The sequence below is a fragment of the Simochromis diagramma genome, unplaced genomic scaffold (genome assembly GCF_900408965.1).
Source record: "Simochromis diagramma unplaced genomic scaffold, fSimDia1.1 OVJJ01000216.1, whole genome shotgun sequence".
NCBI lineage: Eukaryota > Metazoa > Chordata > Actinopteri > Cichliformes > Cichlidae > Simochromis > Simochromis diagramma.
Genome location: NW_024386883.1, coordinates 15,773,598 through 15,795,517, shown reverse-complemented (window position 1 = coordinate 15,795,517; position 21,920 = coordinate 15,773,598). Strand labels below are relative to the sequence as shown.

The 21,920-nt window shown below is 41.1% G+C and overlaps 2 protein-coding genes across 2 annotated transcripts in view; one reads left to right on the top strand and one right to left on the bottom strand.

Moving 5' to 3' along the window:
* The window catches only part of LOC120733951 (rho guanine nucleotide exchange factor 12-like), a 47,359-nt gene extending 39,235 nt beyond the window's left edge, over positions 1 to 8,124 (bottom strand). Inside the window, exon 1 of the mRNA XM_040032485.1 lies at positions 7,413 to 8,124. Coding sequence (XP_039888419.1) covers positions 7,413 to 7,444 — 32 coding nt within the window. The 5' untranslated portion in view covers positions 7,445 to 8,124. The remainder of the gene's footprint in view (positions 1 to 7,412) is intronic.
* A 1,571-nt stretch (positions 8,125 to 9,695) lies between these two features.
* emsy (EMSY transcriptional repressor, BRCA2 interacting) overlaps positions 9,696 to 21,920 on the top strand; it is a 28,486-nt gene continuing 16,261 nt past the window's right edge. Inside the window, 14 exon segments of the mRNA XM_040032486.1 lie at positions 9,696 to 9,941; positions 12,116 to 12,224; positions 12,325 to 12,424; positions 12,521 to 12,595; positions 12,916 to 13,091; positions 13,182 to 13,337; positions 16,248 to 16,507; positions 16,582 to 16,825; positions 18,195 to 18,413; positions 18,688 to 18,834; positions 19,096 to 19,229; positions 19,231 to 19,270; positions 19,342 to 19,478; positions 21,423 to 21,596. Coding sequence (XP_039888420.1) covers positions 12,119 to 12,224; positions 12,325 to 12,424; positions 12,521 to 12,595; positions 12,916 to 13,091; positions 13,182 to 13,337; positions 16,248 to 16,507; positions 16,582 to 16,825; positions 18,195 to 18,413; positions 18,688 to 18,834; positions 19,096 to 19,229; positions 19,231 to 19,270; positions 19,342 to 19,478; positions 21,423 to 21,596 — 1,968 coding nt within the window. The 5' untranslated portion in view covers positions 9,696 to 9,941; positions 12,116 to 12,118.

Sequence of the window (21,920 nt, the reverse complement as noted above, 5' to 3'; positions counted from 1 at the left end):
GTATATTAAGAAACTGATCATGTGGACTAACTTCATAATGAACTCAGCAGTGAGAAATAAGCTGTGTGTTTCAGCCACATTTACTATAAAAGGTCAAATAAATGTATTTACATGGCTACACGTGCTAAAATGTGTGTTTATTCCTGTTCGGACGCGGTATGCGTGCCAATTTTGATGCTTGCATGCATTAAGAACGACATGAAGTTAACTGCTGCACTGTCCGAGTATTTCAGAAACTGCTCATCTACTGGGATGGTTCCCACAATGCCATCTCTAATGGTCTAAAAAAGAGAAAATGACCAGTGAGCAGCACGTCCCCTGGTGAAAATGCCTTGATGATGTCAGAGGTCAGAGGGTAATGGCCAGACCACTCTGCCTGTTAGGAAGGCAGCTCATTAAAACCAAAGTATGCGTCACTGAATGCACAATCTTAAAGTAGATGAGCTGCAGCAGCAGAAGACCACACTGGGTACTGCTCCTGTCAGCCAAGTAAAAAAAAACAAAAAAAACAAAAAAAACAGGGCTATAATTCACCAGGGCTACCAAAAATTGGACAATAGAAGACTAGGATAATTTTGCCATCTCCAGTGAGTTTCTTCTGATGACTTTTTCCAGCAGGATAGCACAAATAATCTCAAACTGCTCTCTTAAACATGACAATGAGTTCACGGGACTCAAACGGCATCGTTGGGATCTGGTGGAGCAGGAGATTAGCATCACGGATGTGCAGCAACCGTGTGATGCTATCATGTGGATATCATATGGATCACAATCTCGGAGGAATGTTTCCATCACCTTGCTGAATCTATGCCATGAAGAATTAAGCTGTTCTGAAGGCATGAAGGGGTTCAACCTGATAACCTCATGGTGTAACTAATAAAGTTCCTTTCAAACCCTTTTAATGTTGGCTTATTTATCCAACAAGATCCTATAAATATATTTTTTAAAATAGCCTCTTTTTACCTTCCCTGTGGATATTATGTTTGTTTAACTTGCATTAATATAGTATCCTATCTCAGGTCAACTTACAGTCAGGGAAACCCAGCGGTTTTCCAGTTTCTATTAGCAAGCTCTTGCACTGTAAATGTAGTGATCTCTGTCCGGCTGGTAGTCAGCCTGCACTGATGTGTCGCCAGCAGAGTTTTAGTCAGGAAGGGCCTGATGGACATTGTTTAGCAATGATGTCACCACTTCCTGTCTGGGCTCTGGTGGTAAAGGGCAGTGAGGCGAGGGGGGGGGGACCCATAGATCAGCAAAACGGTTTGACAAAGAGCAACACAGCTGTTCAGAGCAACAAAGCTTTTGGGTTTATAACTCATTCTCCACACCAGCATCACTTAAACTCACAAAAAAGCAAAAAGCAAAAAAAATCTCTGACAGGTTTACAGTACGGGGCGGGGAGCATTTAGAAACTGCACTGAAATGAGCTTCCAACAAAGACAATATGCAGTCTGACCTCCTCCTTCCTGCATCCTACTGCTTCCCTGATCTCGCCTCTGCAGCCTTTTTCCAACTTTTAAGTGCATTATCTTTGATGCACTTAAAAGTTTTGAGGAGTATCTGTAATCATATCTGTGGAAAATAGACTGTATGTCATCTGAAATGTCATCACTTCTTTGGAGGCAAATTTTACAGCTCAAGCTCATCATCAGAATCAGAATCAGAATACTTTATTAATCCTTAAGGAAATTCTGTGACAATTATCTGAGTGTCAGGAACTCCACCAGCACATACCTACCAAGCACTTTTGTGCAGTTCAGCGAGCAGACTCAGACACAGTGCTTTATTTATTTATTTATTTATTTATTTAGCAGAGCACATTTGTGTGAGACGAGATGTTAGATCTCGACACCAACTTCTCGCAGCAGATGACGTTCCTGGGCTGAGAGCTGTTGACAACTGAAGCCATGAGACGAGTAGCTTTCACAATGCTGTCTAAGGTTTTTTGTATGCTCTTCATTAGGCGGTGTGTCATCCACACCGGTGGTTAGTTGTGACTTGTCCCTATCGTGAAACTAATACGTTTCTCCCTTATTAACCTCATCGCTGTCAACAGGGGCTTTTAATGCGTCTCGCCCTCATAATCCCACAATCGCCGTGCGCCAACAGACGGGGATTATCTTTAATAGAAGTTTTTTTTCCTAAAGGATTTTTATAAACTGCTAACCAAGAACTCATAAACCTATGTGCAGGTGTATATTTGACTAATGACTGAATCCCAAGATAAACCAGTGGAAACCATTGCTCTACAGGAAGTCAGTGGGACAGATTTACATGCCTTTGCATGTTCTTAGCTTTTGATGTCCTTTTCATCAGGTTTGTACCAGCAACTAACGTTCACTAGCGTCAGAGCCCAGGTAGTGGTATGAGATCGACCTTATTATCCAGGTAAATGGAGACAATCGTGCATGCTTACGCCATGAAGAACACTGTTCCTACCTGCAGCATTTTTCTCCTCAACATTCAGTTTTTTGTTAAAGTAAAAAAACATGTCAAACAGTCCTCTAAATTCTATCAATATCATTCTCCACAAAACCGACTGACCTCAGTATATCCAGCAGCAGTCTGATAAACAAACCACCAGATTATCCAAACTGTTTAAACCATGTGGAGATAAAACTAAAAGTGATGACGCCTCATTGCACATGCACACGTATGACAAGCAGGATGGATCAAATTTGAACAAGGAAGCACATCTACAAACTGTGAACACTGTTTACAAAAGACATTATTTCACTGTTTTTCTTTTCTTTTCTTTTTTTAATTAATCTGTCTAACCTGTTTGTCTGAGTTTATTTCCTTTGCCGACTTATTTTTAGCCATATTTCCGATCCATCCCAGCTGTAATAAACAATTCCTTTGTAGGTCTAAAAGCTTACCGCTTCTGTCCAACCTGCAGGAAGCTGTGCCTGCGCCTGAAGCCCAGCAAGACTCATTAACCTCAGGAAAGAGGATGGTTTTGGTTTCTTCTGCAAGGCGAGGCAGATGGGAGAACGTGTCCCATCAAGACCGTAAAATATCGCAAATGTTACCAGAAACCTTGCAAAGGGGGGGGCTGAATTCTTCTCGCTGAGAAACACTTGGACAGCCCCCAGGCCGTGACCCAACCACTGCTGGAGTTGGCACATTTGTTACCAGGCAATGACGAGCCATTTCAGTAATGTAGTAATGTGCATGTATTGTTAAGATAGTAAAACAAATTAGATCAACAAAGAGGTGAGTATGCGAGGGACAGACGGACACTTTGTCATCGCACGACATCGAGCAAACATCTGACGGCAGCAGTCCCATTCAAAGCCGTCTAATCTGCAAGAGTTTCATGAAAACACAGATAACAAAGACCTCAAATACACAGCACACTACCATTTCTACAGTTAGAGGCTGGTAAATAATTAATCTAGACAAAGACATGATCAGTGTCATGTTTCCAGTTGTAGCTCTTCCATAAAGATGAGGCAGAGAGTGAACGTGAGATCATTAGATGAAGCTGTCCAGAGGAAATGATACTGTCAGGGCTTATTCGTTAATCAATACAATATTTTTCATCCATTACCTCTGCCAAGAAGGTTATGTAATTGGTTGGGTTTCTTTGTTTGTTAGGCTACCCCTCAATTTTCTTTACCGCTTATCCAAGTCTATCTCAGTTGTCATGAGGCGGGAAGAGTGATGCAATCTGGGCAGGTCTCGTAGAGACAGGCAAACATTCACAGCTTTGCCCAATTTAGATACACAAATTAGCCTAACAGGGCTGTGGGAGGAGAGAATCCATGCAGGCACAGGGAGAACATGTGAACTCCACACTGAAGCTGCCCCGCAGGTTCAAACCAGGAATGCTGTTACTAGTCACTGCACTGGGTGGTGGTGGTGGTGGAGGACAGCTAGTCAGTGGTAGAGCGATTTGTCTGGTTATAATGAACAACATGCTAACTAGTTACTCGAGATGGTGGCGTCCAGGTCTAAATTCTTAGAGGGTCATGTGACATTCAGCCACACGAGCCTGAGCAACAACAGGTCTGTGATGAGTGGAGTACTGAGCAGATGAGCATGTGTCCATCAAAGACAAGCATGGGTAACCCTTTCCCTTAAATGAGGAAATCCCTGTAAGTGTTGACCACAAGTTTGAATTGATCACGTCCCCCACCTTTCATAGACACCACCCATCACTACTCCCAATTCGATGGTCTAGTGAGTCCTGAGATCACTATCAAACATGACAGCCGAGGAGAAATAAAAGTTGTAACATATTAAATTTGAATAAGAAAACAAGGAAACATCATTTTTATGTTTTCAACAAATGAGATATTCTTCTGGATCCAGAGAATTTATTGCTTTTTATAATTTATTCCCTGTGGAGGGAATTTTCATTCTTGATCGAGGTCTGCACTTTTTCCACGTGTCCTTAATCAAAATTTATAATTACTATTATTTTATTGTTGTTAAAGTTGATGAGTTTTTTTTTCCCTTCACATAACAGTTATTTAAAATATGGTGCATGGATATTTCCATATTAGACCCAATCAGTATTTTGGTCAACCAATTTAATAAAGCAACACTGGCTCATATTTAGATTTATCATTATTGGCCTATATGGTGCTCAATGTGTGCCAAAACGTTATCCAAGAAAAACAAACAAACAAACAAACAAACAAACAAACAAACAAACAAACAAACAAACACACACACATGTTAGTTGAAACTGCTATCATCATAAAGCTGATGCAAATAATAGCAACTGCATCATTTGCAAATCTCTGCAGCACATCATCATTATCTCTGCAACTTTTATGTATTATGAATCTCATGGTTTTATATTTAATACGTGCCGGGTCCTTTCTCTCTCTCTCTTTTCCCTCTCCCAAATTTTTTTTCCTATCTTATTTTGTCAAGCATTTTGGTATACCCTTGGTTTTTTAGTGTGCTTTATAAATAAAGTTTATTATTATTATTATTATTATTATTATTATTATTATTATTATAAGCTGCTAACTAGTTTAAAAATGTAATAAACAATGACCTCATATTCATCATGAACTAAGCGGCTTATATCTAAAGGATCTCAGCGAAGATCAGAATTTATTAAAACCAAACTGCTTTTTGTGGTTATAGTTCCAGCAATCTTGGACTTTATTGTTTTTTTTTAATGGATAAACATCATTGTGGTGGTTTTAGACAACATTTCTCGACATGTTCTTAAGTAGCTTCATCCAGAGTGAACTAAGAAGATTGATAATCACTTCTTCTATAGCTGTGTGTAGGGCCCCAGTCATGCAGGCCTCTGGGCTCATCCGTGTTCCCGTGGCAACCATCAACGTCATCCAGTTTGTGTGGCACTTTCTGAAGTTTCACTACAGCCCTGAGAGTAAATAGCAAATATCTGGAGAAAGCCTTTGATACAAACTAGAGGCAGCTGGACCAGTGAGCCACTAACCAAACCAATCACTTGAAGGTTTTTGGTTCAACACCCTCTTCCTGACTGATTTCACCTGACGACAGCCTGCAAACTCCAGCGACCGCTCACCAACGATTCGGTGATGTCAACAAGCTAGCCAGGGTTCCTCCAAATCAAAAAGGCCTCCAGCAGGGGTGGGGAAACTCCAGGCCTCTGGAGAACTTCAGGACATGTTGAGGAGGTAAATTAGCCATTAAAATCAGCTGTGTTGGATCAAGGACACGTCTAAAACCTGCAAGACCCTTGAGGCCTGGAGTTCCCCCACCCCTGGCCTACAGAGACCTCCAAATATCGCTCATTCATCAAGATCTCCAACAAATAAACATCTTGCATCTCTCTAAATAAATTTACACACAACTAAAAATGCATTACAAACCATTTCTCTACATTATTTTAACAGTGACATTAGCACATTTGGTACCTTTGTGCCGGAGCGAGACCAGAATAAGCAATTTCCTGATACTTTTAGCTACTGTGCTAAACTAGGCTAACCAGCGCCTTAGTTTAATTAAAAAAAAGAACACCTGTGTCAATGTTAATCTCCTCATTTTTCAAAAATCCTTTAAAATTGTTGTAATATTTGGACACCTACAGCTGACAGGGCTGTGGTGTGTTAACATAGTTACACAGGAGAGTCCTAGTTTCAAATACAGACTGAGTTACATGACTCAGTCTGTATGATTTATGAGTCATATTTTGGCAGGCTTTCTCTTCTAAGGCCTATTAAGAATCATTAAGATTGTATGATCATTAAGCAGATATGAACACAGAAGAGACTCGTTGTCTTAAAAACCACTAAAGCAGTCGACTGACTGGGTCCTTCCTGCAGGCTGAAGGTCGAGAAATCAAATGACTTTGTTTGACTCTCCAAGGCAGTCATGTGTGCTTTTATTCAATAGTTCCCTCAAAGAAAACTCCTGACTGCAAAGTGTAAGAAAAACAAATACAGAAATAGCTTATATGGGATTGAATGTGAGTCAAAGTCAGCCTGTAATGTTTCTACCTCAGAGAAGGAAGACACCGAACAACATGAAAACATAAAATAATGATTGATTCTTTATTTGAGGTTGTTATCAGTGATTAATAAGGGTGGGGGTTAATACATTATACCTGCTTCCCTTTGCTACAGCCTGTCAGTGAAACTCCCTGCCTGTATTGAAGTCATGTGACTTTAGTCAAGGATTTGGAGATGTCCAAGGTCCAGTGACTGGTGGTGATTCCTGTGTGTATCCTAGAAAACATGCTGACTCACTGAAGAAGTACTAATGGATGCCTTTCAAGAGTATACAACAAAAATACTCAGGAAACTCTCAAATTAAGCAATATATTAGAGACAACTAATTGAAAACATAGCAGCACCACGAAATATCCCTCTTCTGGTTCAACTCTGACAGTCATATTCTGGAGTCAAACAGGGGAAAACCCTGCCCAGTTCTGTGGCCAATTAGTTTTACAATGGACATGTTCATGAACTCCACTGAGAAAACTGTAAATTTTGATTTTCCCTGTCGTTATTACCTGGATAACGTTGCTGTGAGATTATTAAAGTTGCTTAAGGGTTTATCAAAGCCGTGTGCTTTGTTCGGCAGTCCAAGTAGTAGATGAAACAACTTTAAGTGTATTAAAATCCAGCTTTTATTTTACATTTAAAATAAGCATTAAAATAAAAAAGTCTAAGCATTAAAATACATAGATGAATTGAATCATTAAATCGCCGAATTAACAAAAAAAATACGAAACTAAAATACAAATAATCCAATCCGATTATATGTTGTTTATGTTTTCCAGCCGGGAATATATTTTAAAATCAGGTGTTTTTTAATGGAATCTGGTGTGATGCACTAAGGTGTCTTTCCATTCACAAAACTGACCCGAAAACCCATTCGTCAGCACGTAAGCCAAAATTAAGCAACAAATAGAGACACGCAGAGAATGAGAGTGTGAGAGAGAGTGGCGAACTTACTTGTCAGCGAGTGTTGACTGTGTGCCACTCATTGGGCTTCCCTTGTGAGTTTCCGACGGCTTCACCCAAACAACATTACCATCATAACTCCCGACTCTTCTGTACTAAAACTGCTTCTTCATTTCGTCTCCTACGCGTCCATGCACGTCCCCGAAACGCTGCCGAGTCTTTACACCCAGCATGAAGGTTTAAAAATCAAAAGTAAAGCTCCTCGGAGACACAGGATGTGTGTTTTTATGTATCTATGGGACGATCCAGCTGTTTAAACGCCAGCAGAAGTGATGAAATGAAATTCGCTTCTTTCAGAAAGCAGCCGCTGCCTGCATCAGGAGATGGACATCTGGAAAAAAACTGGTTTTTCTCCCCAGCTTTCACATTCTCAGATTACCTTCAAGTTCAGAGAGAGAGAGAGAGAATCTCTTGTTTTTCCTTAGGAAATACTTCCATGATGACACTCCAGACTATTCCTGGTGTCCGGGGGAGAATTACGTCAAACTTTGGCTGCTGGATCCAAAATGAACTTTTTTTCCCCCCTCTTATTTGCGCGACGTCCCGGTGTTGTTCACTGCGCGGATGTGGACGGTTCGTGCTTTCTGGGGCATCCCGCTGCCGATCTTATCGCTAATTTGTGCGAAGAGTCGCGGTCGTTGCTCTGCTATGTGATGCATTTGGGAAAGAGGAAATGCTTTGTGCCCCCTCCCCAAAAAAGAAGTGAAAAGAGGAGGAAAAACACACCTTCCATCACGATGCGTTTAGGAGCCCATCGGAGTTCTCTAAACTATACGCTTTATAACGAATATGGTGGGGTTTGTTTGTTTGTTTGTTTTTACCTTATCTAACAGTGAATCACTTTCTGTGCAACACACTCTTAAGTTAATCTGATTACACACAGATACACTTTACCCAAGCACAATCTGTGCAGTAAAGGATCGGGTTTTGCAGATATTATGTAGAAAAGTCTTTACGTGTTTTCATCTATTTAAACTGCTGCTTTGTTTAACTTCTATTTTATGCCATACATGGATGTCGGTTTTATTTCAGCGTGGCTTGGAGCACATTAAGAAGGCGCTCTGGGGGTGCAGACTTAATTTCCTCTTTTCTTAATTTCCTCAGCATATACTGGAATATAGCGCACTGAGAGTTTTCTCATTTAATATTATCCCTTTAAATAACTAACAGGTCTGTCTGATACTTAAGCTGCTTTAATCTGTTAGCTGATGAATCATTTTATTTTATGAACCTCCCGGCTTTAATAATCCATACACTCAAAACGTTCTGCATATTTAAATCTATAAACTATATTTATATAAATATGTATAAACTTCTTTACACTGACAGAGAAGGGCCACTGGTCCACACTACTTAAGACAAAACTGGGCTGTGTGACCCACAATGTAAAATGGGTTGGACAAATGTAAATGGATCAAATTCTGTTATCCTTAATACCAGAGTTAATAGTTTTGCATTATCTAAATGGTTTCTATTTTTATTTGTTCTCGAGTTTTTGCTGCCACTTCAATTCAGATTTATTTAGTTTCCAGAACAATTACTGATCCGTGCATAAAGTATTATTATATTACAATATTTCGCTATTAATTGACAAAGCAACACGTGACAACAAGTGACATGTAAAAATATAGTATAGAATAGAAATCTTTGTTGTCATTAGAAATAAAGCAGTTTGAGATTGGGATGAGTCACTGAGCCACTCCTGTGTGGTGCAACAAGGTTGAAACTACATGCATACATTCATGTATGATTAAATAAATGTTACACAAGCATCCCTTAAGACTGTTACTTAATTTACAAAAAAAGAAATAAACATTAGGCAAATCACAAAGTAGCACATGCACACAATACAAAAGAGGCAACTGGACCATAAAGTGCAGGGGTCAGTTGATGTCTGCAGGTCTGGAGCTATTCTGCAGTAAAGTTTTCTGACATGAGCGTACTTCATATAAATAGAATATTAATATATTACTATATGTGTTACTGTTAATCTGAATGTGCAGGTTTGAACATGTGGTGCCAAGGTGATATCAGTCTTTTACAATGGTTTTGGCCCTGACCCTGCTTTGATTTTTTTTTTTTTTTTTGTCTTAGTTGACGATATTGCACTATATATTATGCTTTCGTTTTGTTTTTTAAGTCAACCCGGAGGCTATAGATCTTTATTTGACAGTGTGGTTCATTGTAAACTGGCTGATCAACTGTCTTTGGCGGACTTACAATCAAACGCCTGTAGGGGGCACCAGTGCACTGGTACAGAAGAAGCAGGCAACAAGGATTGTTACACGAAGAAGAAGGGCATCCGTCCACAGGCCAACCACAGATACTTAACAGACAACATAAACATTGTCACATATTTAGGCAGATCAGCTGTTTTAGCACCTTAGCTCCCGTTTTCTTTGGCACTTTCACTAGAGATCTCCTTCACGATGTGGTAAACTATCTAAATGTCTTGCGGTCGGCCATGTTTATTGGGATGGCGGCTTTCCGAAGGCCTTGAAGTGGCACTGCTACCGGACGGTGAGACGTTTGGCTCATAGAAACAGCTAGGTTGCTAAGCTAAGCTAACAGCATCCACTGCAAAGGTTTTTGTCATCAAGATGACTAAATATGATGCTCATCTACTGGTACTTCATTCTTGGGGCATACTAGTATGTATCTTGAGGTTATTGGACATATTTGCACCGCACTGGAAGCATCGCGGGGCAGTTTGATGAAGGCGGTATGCACCGTTGTTTTGCGACGTACTAACAGAAATTGACCCAGAAAATGTAGCAGCAACATTTTTCATTGTTTACAGCATAATGCCTGACCCAGAGAGAAAACCGCTTTCCTTTTCTAAGTGTTAGCACCTTCAGTGCTCTTCGGCATGTAAAGTCTGCAATAGGGTTGAGTTAGATTAAACCAAAGAAGAATTTTTATGTATTTTGTTGGCAGTGTTTATTGGTTGAGAGGCCCGGTGATGGGCGGAACACCGACTGTTAACTGTTCAGCTCTTACTGACATCTGTGCGGGCTGGTCTGGGGCAATCTAGCCGGGAGAGGCGTACACAGTCCCCGACAGAAAGCACACTTTTTGGAGCCTCTTCATTCAGCTTTTTTGCTCTAGAGTAAAATGAACCAACCAAAGATGTGATACTAAACTACGTCTGTCTAATAGCTGAACATCCCTGTTTCCACTGACAGCTGTGTTGATGTGGCAATGCATGCTTTAAATGAGTCAAGTGCAATCGCTGGTTGCAGACCGCTTAACTGCAGACTGTTTTGCATGTTCAGACTTGTGCAGGTATTTGTTTTAGAAATGCAAATTACAAGATAATGGTTTTTCTTCTACTTTATTTGCAAAGCAATCCATTTGTTAAGATTATAGCATTTGTTATTAATATGAATAGGTTGTCTAATTGGTGGCCATGTATCTAATATATATTTATATATAGTAATATATATCCAGTTTAAGTGGGCATACACATAATAAAAGGCACATACATGAAACAATTTAAAAAAATATAACCTTTAACTTAAAATGTAATGAAATAAAGAAATGTAGTTCCATACTCATACATACTCCTGTGACCGGATATTGAAAGTCCTATATTAAATTTAAGCAAAGAGCAGAGGTAGCAGGTCAAATGAACACAATACAATGGAGAGCAGTGTAGTATGAAGAGAGATTAAGGGGTTAATGGCTTTCATTCTTACAAAGGTGGGTCTTTTCTTACTTGGATCACCATGGTAATGTGCTGAACAACTTAATTAAGAGCAGCTTATGTTCAGCGTTTCAGTTTAAAATGGTCCAGAAGTGTTATATTTTCTCTTCGTTGTTATCTCTGATCTGGATTTGACGCTTTTTCAAGTCAGCTATCACAAAGAAAGCCTGGCTAGGTTGAACTTGCTTCCCTTAACTCTCTTCTGTTACCTAAGGTGGACTATCACACCTTTTCATGTGTTGACATTTGGTGTTTTTTAATAGTCCAGCACCTTCATCCTACTGTCCAAAGACTTGCATATTAGAGCAGTTGGTGAGGTAGATAAAGTGCTTAATACTGAAGAATAAAGCACTGTATTGATGTACGGCTACAGTGGCTTGGAGTAGTGAGAAAGACTAGAGAAAGGTGCCATGTAGATATGAGACCATTTCCAAATCATTGTGTTGTCACTGTTATAATATTGTTATTTATTTTGTTCAAATTTGTGGTATCTGTCCCATATTGATTTTTAGATGTCGCTACATGTAAGGGAAACAAAGGAGAAGCGGTTCATTTCCACATTTAATGACTGTCCCCTTTGTTTACGTCAGAGACCTCATCAGGATTTGGCCTATTTTTATATGGTTCATATAAAACAGAATCTGTGTTACCTTAATTATTAGAAGTCTTAGCGTTTCCCTGTTATTTTTGGCCATTCGATAAACATAAATATATTTGCGCTTGAGTAAATTAAATTCTGTATAAAAATAGTTTTAACGGTTTTATTTTGGCTAGTCCTGGTCGTAAAACTCTTTGTGCTGACATGTTTTATATTCAGGAAAAAGTCTGCTTGTTATATCGTGATGAGTCCAATTTACCTCCATGGAATGACAGTTTGCTGAAGCTCTTGAAAAAAAGAGTGCACGGGGCCTGGTGAGCTTAACCATGAAGCACTGTGGTTTATGGGAAATCGAGTCCTAACTTGCCTTCTTGCTCACTGTCTTCTTAGCCAATGATTCAGCTGGAGAAACCAGTGCTAGCTGGTACCATGCCGGTGGTGTGGCCCACCATCCTTGACCTGGGCAGGGATGAGTGCAAAAGAATTCTGCGGAAACTGGGTGAGCTCAAAGCAGTGCAATGTTATCAGTGGCTCTGACTGAATCTCTTTCATGTGCAAAAGACCTGCAACATTTACAGACTGATGTTTGTGTGTCGCAGAGCTGGAGGCGTACGCTGGGGTCATCAGCGCTCTGAGAGCCCAAGGAGACCTGACAAAGGACAAGAAGGATCTGCTGGGCGAGCTCACTAAAATCCTCGGGTAATATTTGTTGTTTTTAAATTGTTTCTTTCATTTTTGCTTGCAGAGTTAGGTTTATTTAAAACCAGCCTTTCCTTTTTACCCTTGCCCTCACAGCATCTCTACAGAGCGTCATCGCGCAGAGGTCCGCAGGGCTGTCAACGATGAGCGCCTCACCACCATCGCTTATCAGTAAGTATGAGACTGTTTAAGTCCAGCTCTGTAATGTCTGTGGAGGAGAGCAAAAGGGACGTATTCAGGTTTTCCTCAAAGTTTTCATTAGTCTTTTCCTCATTCACTTTAGCAACAATGAGCTATTTGGCTATTTATTTAACCAATCTCTGCTCCAGTGCTTGTCAAACTGTAAGGTGTGGAGTGAAAGCATGTGGAAATAAAAGCTTTAGGTTTTAAACAGGCCTTTGTTGTACCCTGACTCTGAGCCTGAGTAACTTTGAGGACTTATAACGTTTCCTCTCGTGCCGTCCTCTAATCAGATTTCCGTTCTTTTTCAGCATGTCGGGTCCAAACAGCTCCTCTGAGTGGTCCATTGAAGGGCGGAGGCTTGTTCCTTTGATGCCGAGGCTGGTTCCCCAGACGGCCTTTACAGTCACAGCTAACGCTGTGGCCAGCGCCACGGCCAATCAGAACGCCTCCCTCCTGCTGCCAGCTGAAACAGGGAACAAAGAGGGTAAAGCCAGAAACATTCACTTTGCATCGGACTCTGGCTGTTTTCAAACACTTTGGGCATTGAATGATGTGTTTCATTTCCTCCCTGTAGTCGTGGTGTGCTACTCCTACACGAGCACCACCTGCACCTCCACCAGCACCACGGCGACCAGCGGCCCTATAGGAGCAACAGTGAAATCTCCACGGCCACCCAGCCCTTCATCCAACGTGGTGGTGCTGCCAAGCGGCAGCACTGTGTATGTGAAAAGTGAGTGTCAGCAACATCGTATCAACTTTTCTCTTGCTTTGGACGGAAGCAACATGAAAGGGAAATAATAAATAGCAACATAACTTGAGCCGACTGTTGTGATTTGCTGCTATATAAATGAAATTAAAAATACTTTTCAGGGAGGAGGCTAACTGCATGGCTAATTAACATGTCATTAAATAACACAAGTTACCAAAACTGTCATCCTTTATTTACATATGTGTTATTTAAACCAGCGCAGATAGTCAGTTAGAGAAAGCCTTTCTAACATATCAGCAGGATCCCAGCGATCCCTCAGTTTCTCTGTCACAGTTGTCACCAAACCTTCTGGTTTGTCTGTGTTTGTCTTCATATGCTGACTTGCTGGGTGTCAGTTTGTATTTTTCTTCTCTGTTAGACGGTTTATAAGAGCTCAGTGGAAGAGGCAAATGATGGGTGTGAGATGTTGGGAAGACTGAACCGTAACACGAGTCTGAAGATTTTTTGCTGATTTTGTGCTTAATTTTAACTCTGTATTAACTTTCAAACCTCACACTCACAAACGTAGTCCCTTAAAAGATTAGTTTGACATATTTGAGAGCAGACCTCATGGAAGCAGATCCCAGTTTGGATTCACGAGGCAGACAGTCTCTCTACTTTTAAGATTGAGCTTAATCTTAGTTAACCTTAGTTATGCTGCTGTAGGCTCAGGCTGCTGGGGGATTTCCCATGATGCACTGAACATTTTTTTTTTCTCACCATTTGCTGATCTGGCCTCTTTTTCTTCTCCTCAGTTTCCCCGTAACTTCCCCGAGTCTCTTTCTACCAAAAGTCACTTTTTAAAAAGAAAGTTCTTCCTCCCCACTGTCGCCAAGTGCTGGCTCACTGGTGTTGTCTCTTTACCTTTGTACAGTCTTTACCTTACACTATAAAACCCCCATGCGACAACTGTTGTTGTAAGCTAGTGCTATGTAAAGATGAAGTTACAAGTAACGCGTTACTGTAATCTGATTACTTTTTTCAAGTAACGAGTAAAGTAAGGGATTACTATTGCAAAAACGGTAATTAGATTACCGTTACTTTCCCGTAGGAACGCTGCGTTACTGCGTTACTAAAACCGTGATTTTTTTTTTGCGAGAATGTCTCACGACAATGACGTAAGCGAGTGCGCCGTTAGTGACAACAGCTGTGTGCAGATCAACAATGGATCATATATCGATTGTGGGAGAGAGTATGAGCGTGCAGCGTTTAAAGCGTGGAAGTACTGACCTTACTTTGAGTTTGATTCCATAAAAAGTGACAAAAACATTAGCGTCCATTGTGCGTGGGAAGAAAACTTCTTTTTACAGCGAAAAAACCCCTAAACTTCCAAGCAAGCACCGAGTAGCTACGACGTGATGGGAAATTCACAGAGAAACTCGCGGATTCTTCAACTGACCGCGGCACACCTGCACCAGGGTAAACCTCCGCCTACCGGAGTCCTGCTTTACAGGTGAAAATAGAGCAACAGGACCGTATTTATTTTCTGCTGTGTTTTACTTGCATCTATTTGAAAGAGTGAGTGTAAACACAAAAAATATTTTATTTTATGTGCTGGAATGTGTAGAAAATAGGTTTAAATGTTAAACTAATTTCTTCCAGTCAGAGAATGTTGCATATAATTAAATTTTTGCTTGATGCATAAAGTTAAAAGATTAAAACTGATAAAACAAGTTAAAAAAAGAGACTTTTCCATTTGATTAAATTTTGTATGATGGATTATGTAGAAAAAGTAGAATTGGGCTGAAAGATCTATCGCTTTATCACCTCTTCAGGTTGTAAATCGTGTTTTTAAAAAGTAACTAAGTAATTAATTACTTTTGAAAATAAGCAATCAGTAAAGTAATGGGATTACTTTTTTGGGGAAGTAATCAGTAATTAGTTACTGATTACTTTTTTCAAGTAACTTGACCAACACTGTTCTTTAGTGCTTTATTTCTTGTAACTGATGGCAGAGAGGTGCTGCACTTGAAATCACTTCTTTTGCATGTGAACATGTTCAGACTTGAAAGAAATTTCCAGCCCTCCAGAAACAGTTTCTCATTTAAATGAGTGCCGAAGTCTTTGAGTAAAATGTCTAAATAACTTTGAAGTAAATGTAATTTTATTGATGCGTTCTTTAACCTCGGAGTGGGATGTACTCTTCTTTAGCTTTCATGTTATGTTTTTATAATAGAGTTTGGAATTGAAGATGAGGAGGGAGAGACTGTGGTTTGTATATTTAAAAAAAGAAAAATCTACTGCTCAGCCTAAAGGGGGCACTGCGATGCTTGTCTGTTTGTTACAAGGTGATTTTAAACTGCTGTCTCTCTTAGCACCAGTGATTCACATACTCTCCCCACACTCCAGACTAAACTGGCTGGGAATGTGAGATCTTAGTTTCCTAAACATGGCGTCTGTTAGGACATGTTGGCTCAGGTTTGACAATCCCACCAGCATCTGCTGCCGATTAAACAGCTGGTAGAAACAATGTGTGACAGGAGAATGTAGCGCGGGAATGAGGCACCGGAAGACGGAGCATCTGTACATCATTAGAACTAAAGATGTAATTAAGAGGTTTTGATTTATGAATGAGTTAAGTTATAGAACTGTGTCGAAATTTGCAGATTAGGATTTTTACTGGTAGTTGTTAATTCATAATTTTTACCCCATAAACTTTCTTTTATTTTAGGGTTTAATGTTACATTTCTGTCACAAGCCAAGTACAGTCAGTGAAATAGACTGAATACCATTCTGCTGACTGATTTATTATTTAATCTCAGTCATCTTGTCTTGATCGCAGTCAGTACTTCTTGATTCTCAGCAATTAAAAAGCAAAATCCTCAAGTGTATCCCTACTCAGTGATACAGTCTCAGTCATCCTTAATTTTTCCCGCTGATTTCGCCTTTCAGGTGTTAGTTGTTCCGATGAGGACGAGAAGCCTCGCAAGCGAAGGCGCACGAACTCGTCCAGCTCGTCTCCGGTGATGCTGAAAGAAGTTACCAAGGTGTCCCCGCCGGTATCCAAGAACATCACGGTGCCCGTGAGCGGCAGCCCCAAGATGAGCAGCATCATGCAGAGCATCGCCAACTCCTTACCGCCTCACCTGTCCCCCGTCAAGATCACCTTCACCAAGCCCACCATCCAGACGACCAGCACCACCACGCAGAAGGTGACAGTCGAACCCTACCTCGGCTCGTCTCTCTAGACGCTGCTTCTGAGTTTAAACGTCTCGTGTTTCAACAGGTGATCATTGTGACGACTTCCCCGAGTTCCAATTTCGTGCCCAACATCCTGTCCAAGTCCCACGCCCACAACAACGCCACCGCTGTGTCAAAGCTGGGGTCCACCTCTGTGCTGACCACACCCACACAAAAGCAGACGGTGGTTTTTCCAGCCAGCTCCAGCACTTCCACGAACCCCAACACCATCGCTGTGACCACAGTGGTCTCCTCCACACCATCAGCGGTCATGTCGACGGTCACACCGTGTAGGTTCCTCCTCTGTGCTCAGTTTTTCTGCCAGGTCCATCTTCAGACAAAACAAAAACATGTGTGCTCCCAAAGGTGCCAAGAGAACAGCAGGGCTCAAAATAAATTAGTTAGTTAGTGAATCAAAAAAGATTATTCTCAATGATAATTATTCAGTTTGGTTGTACTGTTCCATGGCTCTGTGCCTTTAAACTCCAGTGCTTTGTAGGTTGGATTGCATGATACATGAATTTAAAGCTGTATTATTAACTGTTTTGTCCACTTGGGGGCAGCAGAGAATAACAACTTAACATTTCAGCTAATTAAATTTATAAAAATACATTTGAGTGAATAAATATGTCAAATATTAGGGTAAAGCAGTAAAACTCCGACTTCTTGATGACTCAGTTTATGTAGTTATTAATATAGCTGCTGATTTCATTTCTGTTCATTTACTACTCTAGCAGTAGAGTACTACTATTACTTGTTAGGGACGTACCTTATCTTTCCAGTACGAGCTGAAATCACTGGATCGGTTATATCAGTGGTGTCCAAACCAGTGCCGGCCGGTGTCCTGCAGGTTTTACATGTGTCCTTGATCCATCGCAGCTGATTTAAATGGTTAAATTACCTCCTCAACATCTCTTGAAGTTCTCCAGAGGCCTGGCAATGAACTAATCATTGGGTTTGGGTGTGCTGACCCAGGGTAATATCTAAAACCTGCAGGACACTGGCCCTCGAGGCCTGGAGCTGGCTAAGCCTGGGTTATATAAACTGATACGATCCATCATCCTCTAGAAGCAAGTCTTGCCATTCAGAAACATTATTTAAAAGCGGTCACCAGGACTTTCAAACTGCACATATAGATCTACAAAATCTGATTTAAAAAATCCTTAAAAAGTTTCCACCTTGCACCAAAAGTTATTTTTACCACCATCCTTGCTTTTGGCAAATTATCCAATTGAATTCTTCGAGTGTCTTCCACCTTTCATGGTGTATCTGGCCTTAATTGCTTAATGTCAGCATGCCATGAAGACTCAAAACTGTCATGTTATCAACAGCTTAGTTGCTCAAGAGAGGGAAAAAGGCAGTATTAGTATTAGTGGATAGACATGACAAAGTAGTATTAAGTTAACCTTTTTAAAATAGTTTTTTGTGAAAACACATCAAAATAATGTTAATGATACTTTGCTGATTAAAAGGATTTTGAGTCATTAGTGTAAAAAGATTTAAGCTCGTGGGTTTTAATATGATTTTAACCAGATAATCTCTCTTAAATGTTCAATCTTCTAGTTTTGCAAACATAACATTAGACATGAGGGGGAGGAACCTTCTCTGGGACGTCACCTGTTAGGTTTTGTATCTTACCGTCAAAGTTGTCGGTTGCAGGTGGAGTTTCAGCTGGAGTGAAGGTCTCTACAGCCAGACTTCCTTCACCTAAGACACTAGTGGCCTCACCCACTCAGATCCTGGCCCAGTTCCCCAAACAACAGTCACCCAAACAGCTGCAGCAGAGCTCGCCTTTAGGAGCGTCCAACGTCGGTCAGACCCAGACCACCACCTCCTCACCGGGAGCCAAGCCCACCATTCAGATCAAACAAGAGTCCGGTAACCATGACGAGCCTTTATTGTTTGTTTGTGTTTCAGTTCTGTCATTTTATTTCATTTTAACCACGTGCTGTTTGCAATACCTGTTTTATATCTATTTCACAAAGTAAGCTCATATCTTTTTTTTTTTTTTTGCTTTTTGCTGGTGGTTAACCATTTTCTTTCATATGACGCACAGCTGTTTGAAAAGAAACGAAGCACGACAGTGAATCTGTTTAGAAAGTGAATATCGTGATACGACCGCACTGTTTGTTAATGTGTGGTTTGTGTGCAGGGGTGAAGATCATCACTCAGCAGGTGCAGCCCAGCAAAATCCTGCCCAAGCCTTCGGCGGCTTTGTCCAGCAGCAGCTCTTCTCCCATCATGGTTGTCAGTAGCAACGGAGCCATCATGACCACAAAGCTGGTCACTCAGCCCACAGGTGAGTGGGGGCGAGGGGATCAAAAACTCCACATCTGATCCAGGAAAGGAGAGATCGCGTGTAACTTAAAGGTCGTCTTTGTGACCAGAGTAAAACTGTAATGACACCTGTGACTCTTTGTCATTCAGATTTAATCATAGACTATTTAAACGGAGTTAATTATCTCACCGGTAATGTGGCAGCTTAATTTAATCCTCGATGGAGACGCTCCTGTCGATATCTTTAAGGTGGACAACAGTAATTCTGTATTCCTTCGTGTAGCTACCCAGACCACCTACACGAGACCCACTGTTAGTCCCAACATCGGGGCCAGAATATCAGCCTCCAGTGGCGGGACCACTTACGTCAAGACCACCAGCGGCAGCATCATCACCGTGGTGCCCAAGTCTCTGGCCTACTCTGGGAGGAAAGATCATCAGCAGCAACATCGTGTCCGGTGAGTCAGAGGGAGGTCTAGAGCGCTTCTACGTTCAGTGCAAGTTTCTCATCAGTTCTCGTCCGCTGCAGGCACGACGACTAAGATCACCACCATCCCCATGACCTCCAAGCCCAACGTCATCGTGGTGCAGAAAACCACGGGCAAAGGAGCGACCATCCAGGGACTGCCCGGCAAGAATGTGGTCACCACGCTGTTAAATGCTGGGGTCAGTTGATCAGCGTGATAGCATTCTCACACGTGCGCTAAACTCATAGGAGCAGTTAACCTTTTTTTTTTTTTTTTTTTTTTTTTTTATACAAGAGAGAAAGATTAGTCTGTCTGTCTAGAGCTTAATTCAACATTATGTAATATTTAATATCAATAATATAAAATGCTTGTGTAACCAACATATGAGGTGTAGTGCAGAACTGGTTATTGGGGAAATCATGCGGACTTCCCGGCTGTAATTAGTTTGTTTGCTTTCAAAATATTAAGCCTGCTGTGTTTTTACCTCATTATTTATAACGTCTTTGACACATTTAACTTTATTAATTCAGGGGAATTTTCAGGAAATCCCTCATCATGTTCGCATATTTACACCTGACACCTGACAGCTGACCACAGTGTGATCCCCGGGCCCACCAGTTCACTGCTTCTTTCACTTTCACCACTCAGATTTACAAGCCCAGTTCTTTACTTTAAGTCACTGCGTCCTGCTTCAGATTCAGATATTGTAGCAAAGCTAGCTTGCTTTTGCTCTACCTAAATAGTTTATGAAGAATGTGAGTAGACGTGTCAGTTATATGGTTTAAGTGTGTGTCTTATGATGCATTGTCAAAATGCAAAGATCTGCGACCACAGGAAGAATAGCTGCTGCGTTTCTGCAGCTAATGGTGATCTTCAGAAACTAAACCTCTATTAGACATCTTTAGCCACTTTGGTCATTGTACTGGATAACTCGAGAACAAGGCAAAGTAGGATTTTCAAAACAGTACCATAGGTGTGTCATCTAAAAATGGCTGATGAGTTTGAATTTCTGTGACCTCAACCTCAAGGTGAAGGTTAGAGGTCAATATTTCTGAAAATGTAATGACCATTGTGATTATTTCAGATGTTTTATATCAGCGGTCCCCAACCCTGGGCCACGGGCCGGTACCGGACCATGAGCTGTTTGGTACCAGCCGCGAGAGTTGAGGCTCGGGTGTGAAGTTTTTGGTTTTCAGGGTTTTTATCATTAACTCGGTTTCTCTGGGTCTTTTCCCGTGTTGTAGTTGTGCGTCTTATTTTGAAAGAAATATTTACGTGTTACCATAGCGACCAGAGACCATTAAGGGGCAGAGAGGAGGATGTTACTCTCAATGTTATTGGGGCATTTCAGGAGGACGCTGTTACACAATTACACAGTGAATTTGCGTTTATTATTATATTTACAAAATACCACAGTTTTTGCCTTGGTCGTGTCATTTTATTTTGTTGTAATTATCCGCGACACATATGAAAGACAGTGGTTCCTGGCCTTTTGGCTGCTGCCTTGTTGGTCTTTTCAAGTTACCCATGTGTAACGTTAACTAACGCTAGCAATGGTTGAATGGCTGCAATCCTTGGATGGACAAATCTGTCATGGGAAAAATTTGAATTTCAGTCACCAAGTCAGAAGTACAAACTTTTTGTATGGGCTGTGCTCACAGCAGGTCATGTTATTTGTCAGAAAACTGCAAAAAAAAAAAACATCAACAGGCAACGAACAGTCGGGAGGTTCAGTGTTTGAACAGCTGCCTATGGCTGCGCTGCTAACGTTAAACCTTATCCAAGTGCATGAGTTCTAAAAGAAATTTCAACCCCTGTACAGTTATTGTGAAGGGGGACCCTATCTATAGAGACCAAAAAACATGTTTTTGTGCGTGACTGTGAACAGTTTGATCTTTAAAGTTGGGAATTGTAATGTGGGAGTCTATGGGGATTGACTCAGTGGTGAAATTAGTGGAAACGGGGGGGGGGGGAGGTTGGAAGTCTATAGTTCCCACCGGATTTGGTCAGTGAGTATGGGTTCCCACAAATTTATGTTTTAAATTAGGTTTCTTGCAATTCGTGCTTCTTTTTCTTTTATTCAGTTTTATTCGTTTTTTTGGCTAAAAAGAATCCTAATGAGCGTGCTGCGTGTATGCTGCAGGGGGAAAAGGGCCTTCAGGCAGTTCAGGGGACCAAACCTGCAATCATCACCGCCTCCAGACCCATCACTAAAATGATCGTCACCCAGCCCAAAGGCATGAGCTCCGGGTCCCAGGCCACCGCCACCAAAATCATCCCGACCAAGATCGTTTACGGCCAGCAGGGCAAGACGCAGGTGAGACGTGTTGTTTTTTTTTTTTCACCATATTTGTTTAATAAAATGTAAATATCATCATTACAAACTGGTTGACGGCAGCCCGCTGAGGTTATCACATGACAAACATCGGGTGGATAATCATGTGACCTTTTGACTGACGAGTAACCGCAAGGGTCATGTGATATAAGTGCAGGAAGAGCCATGTTTATCTTAAGAGTAATGGGTATGGGTTTCTTCCTCTGAAAATGGGAACAGATCTGCTCAAGAAGGAGAAGAGTGCTTTTCATGGAGCTCAGTAGGTCAGTCACCTGCGCTGGATGTTTCCAGAGAAGTGAGATGTGG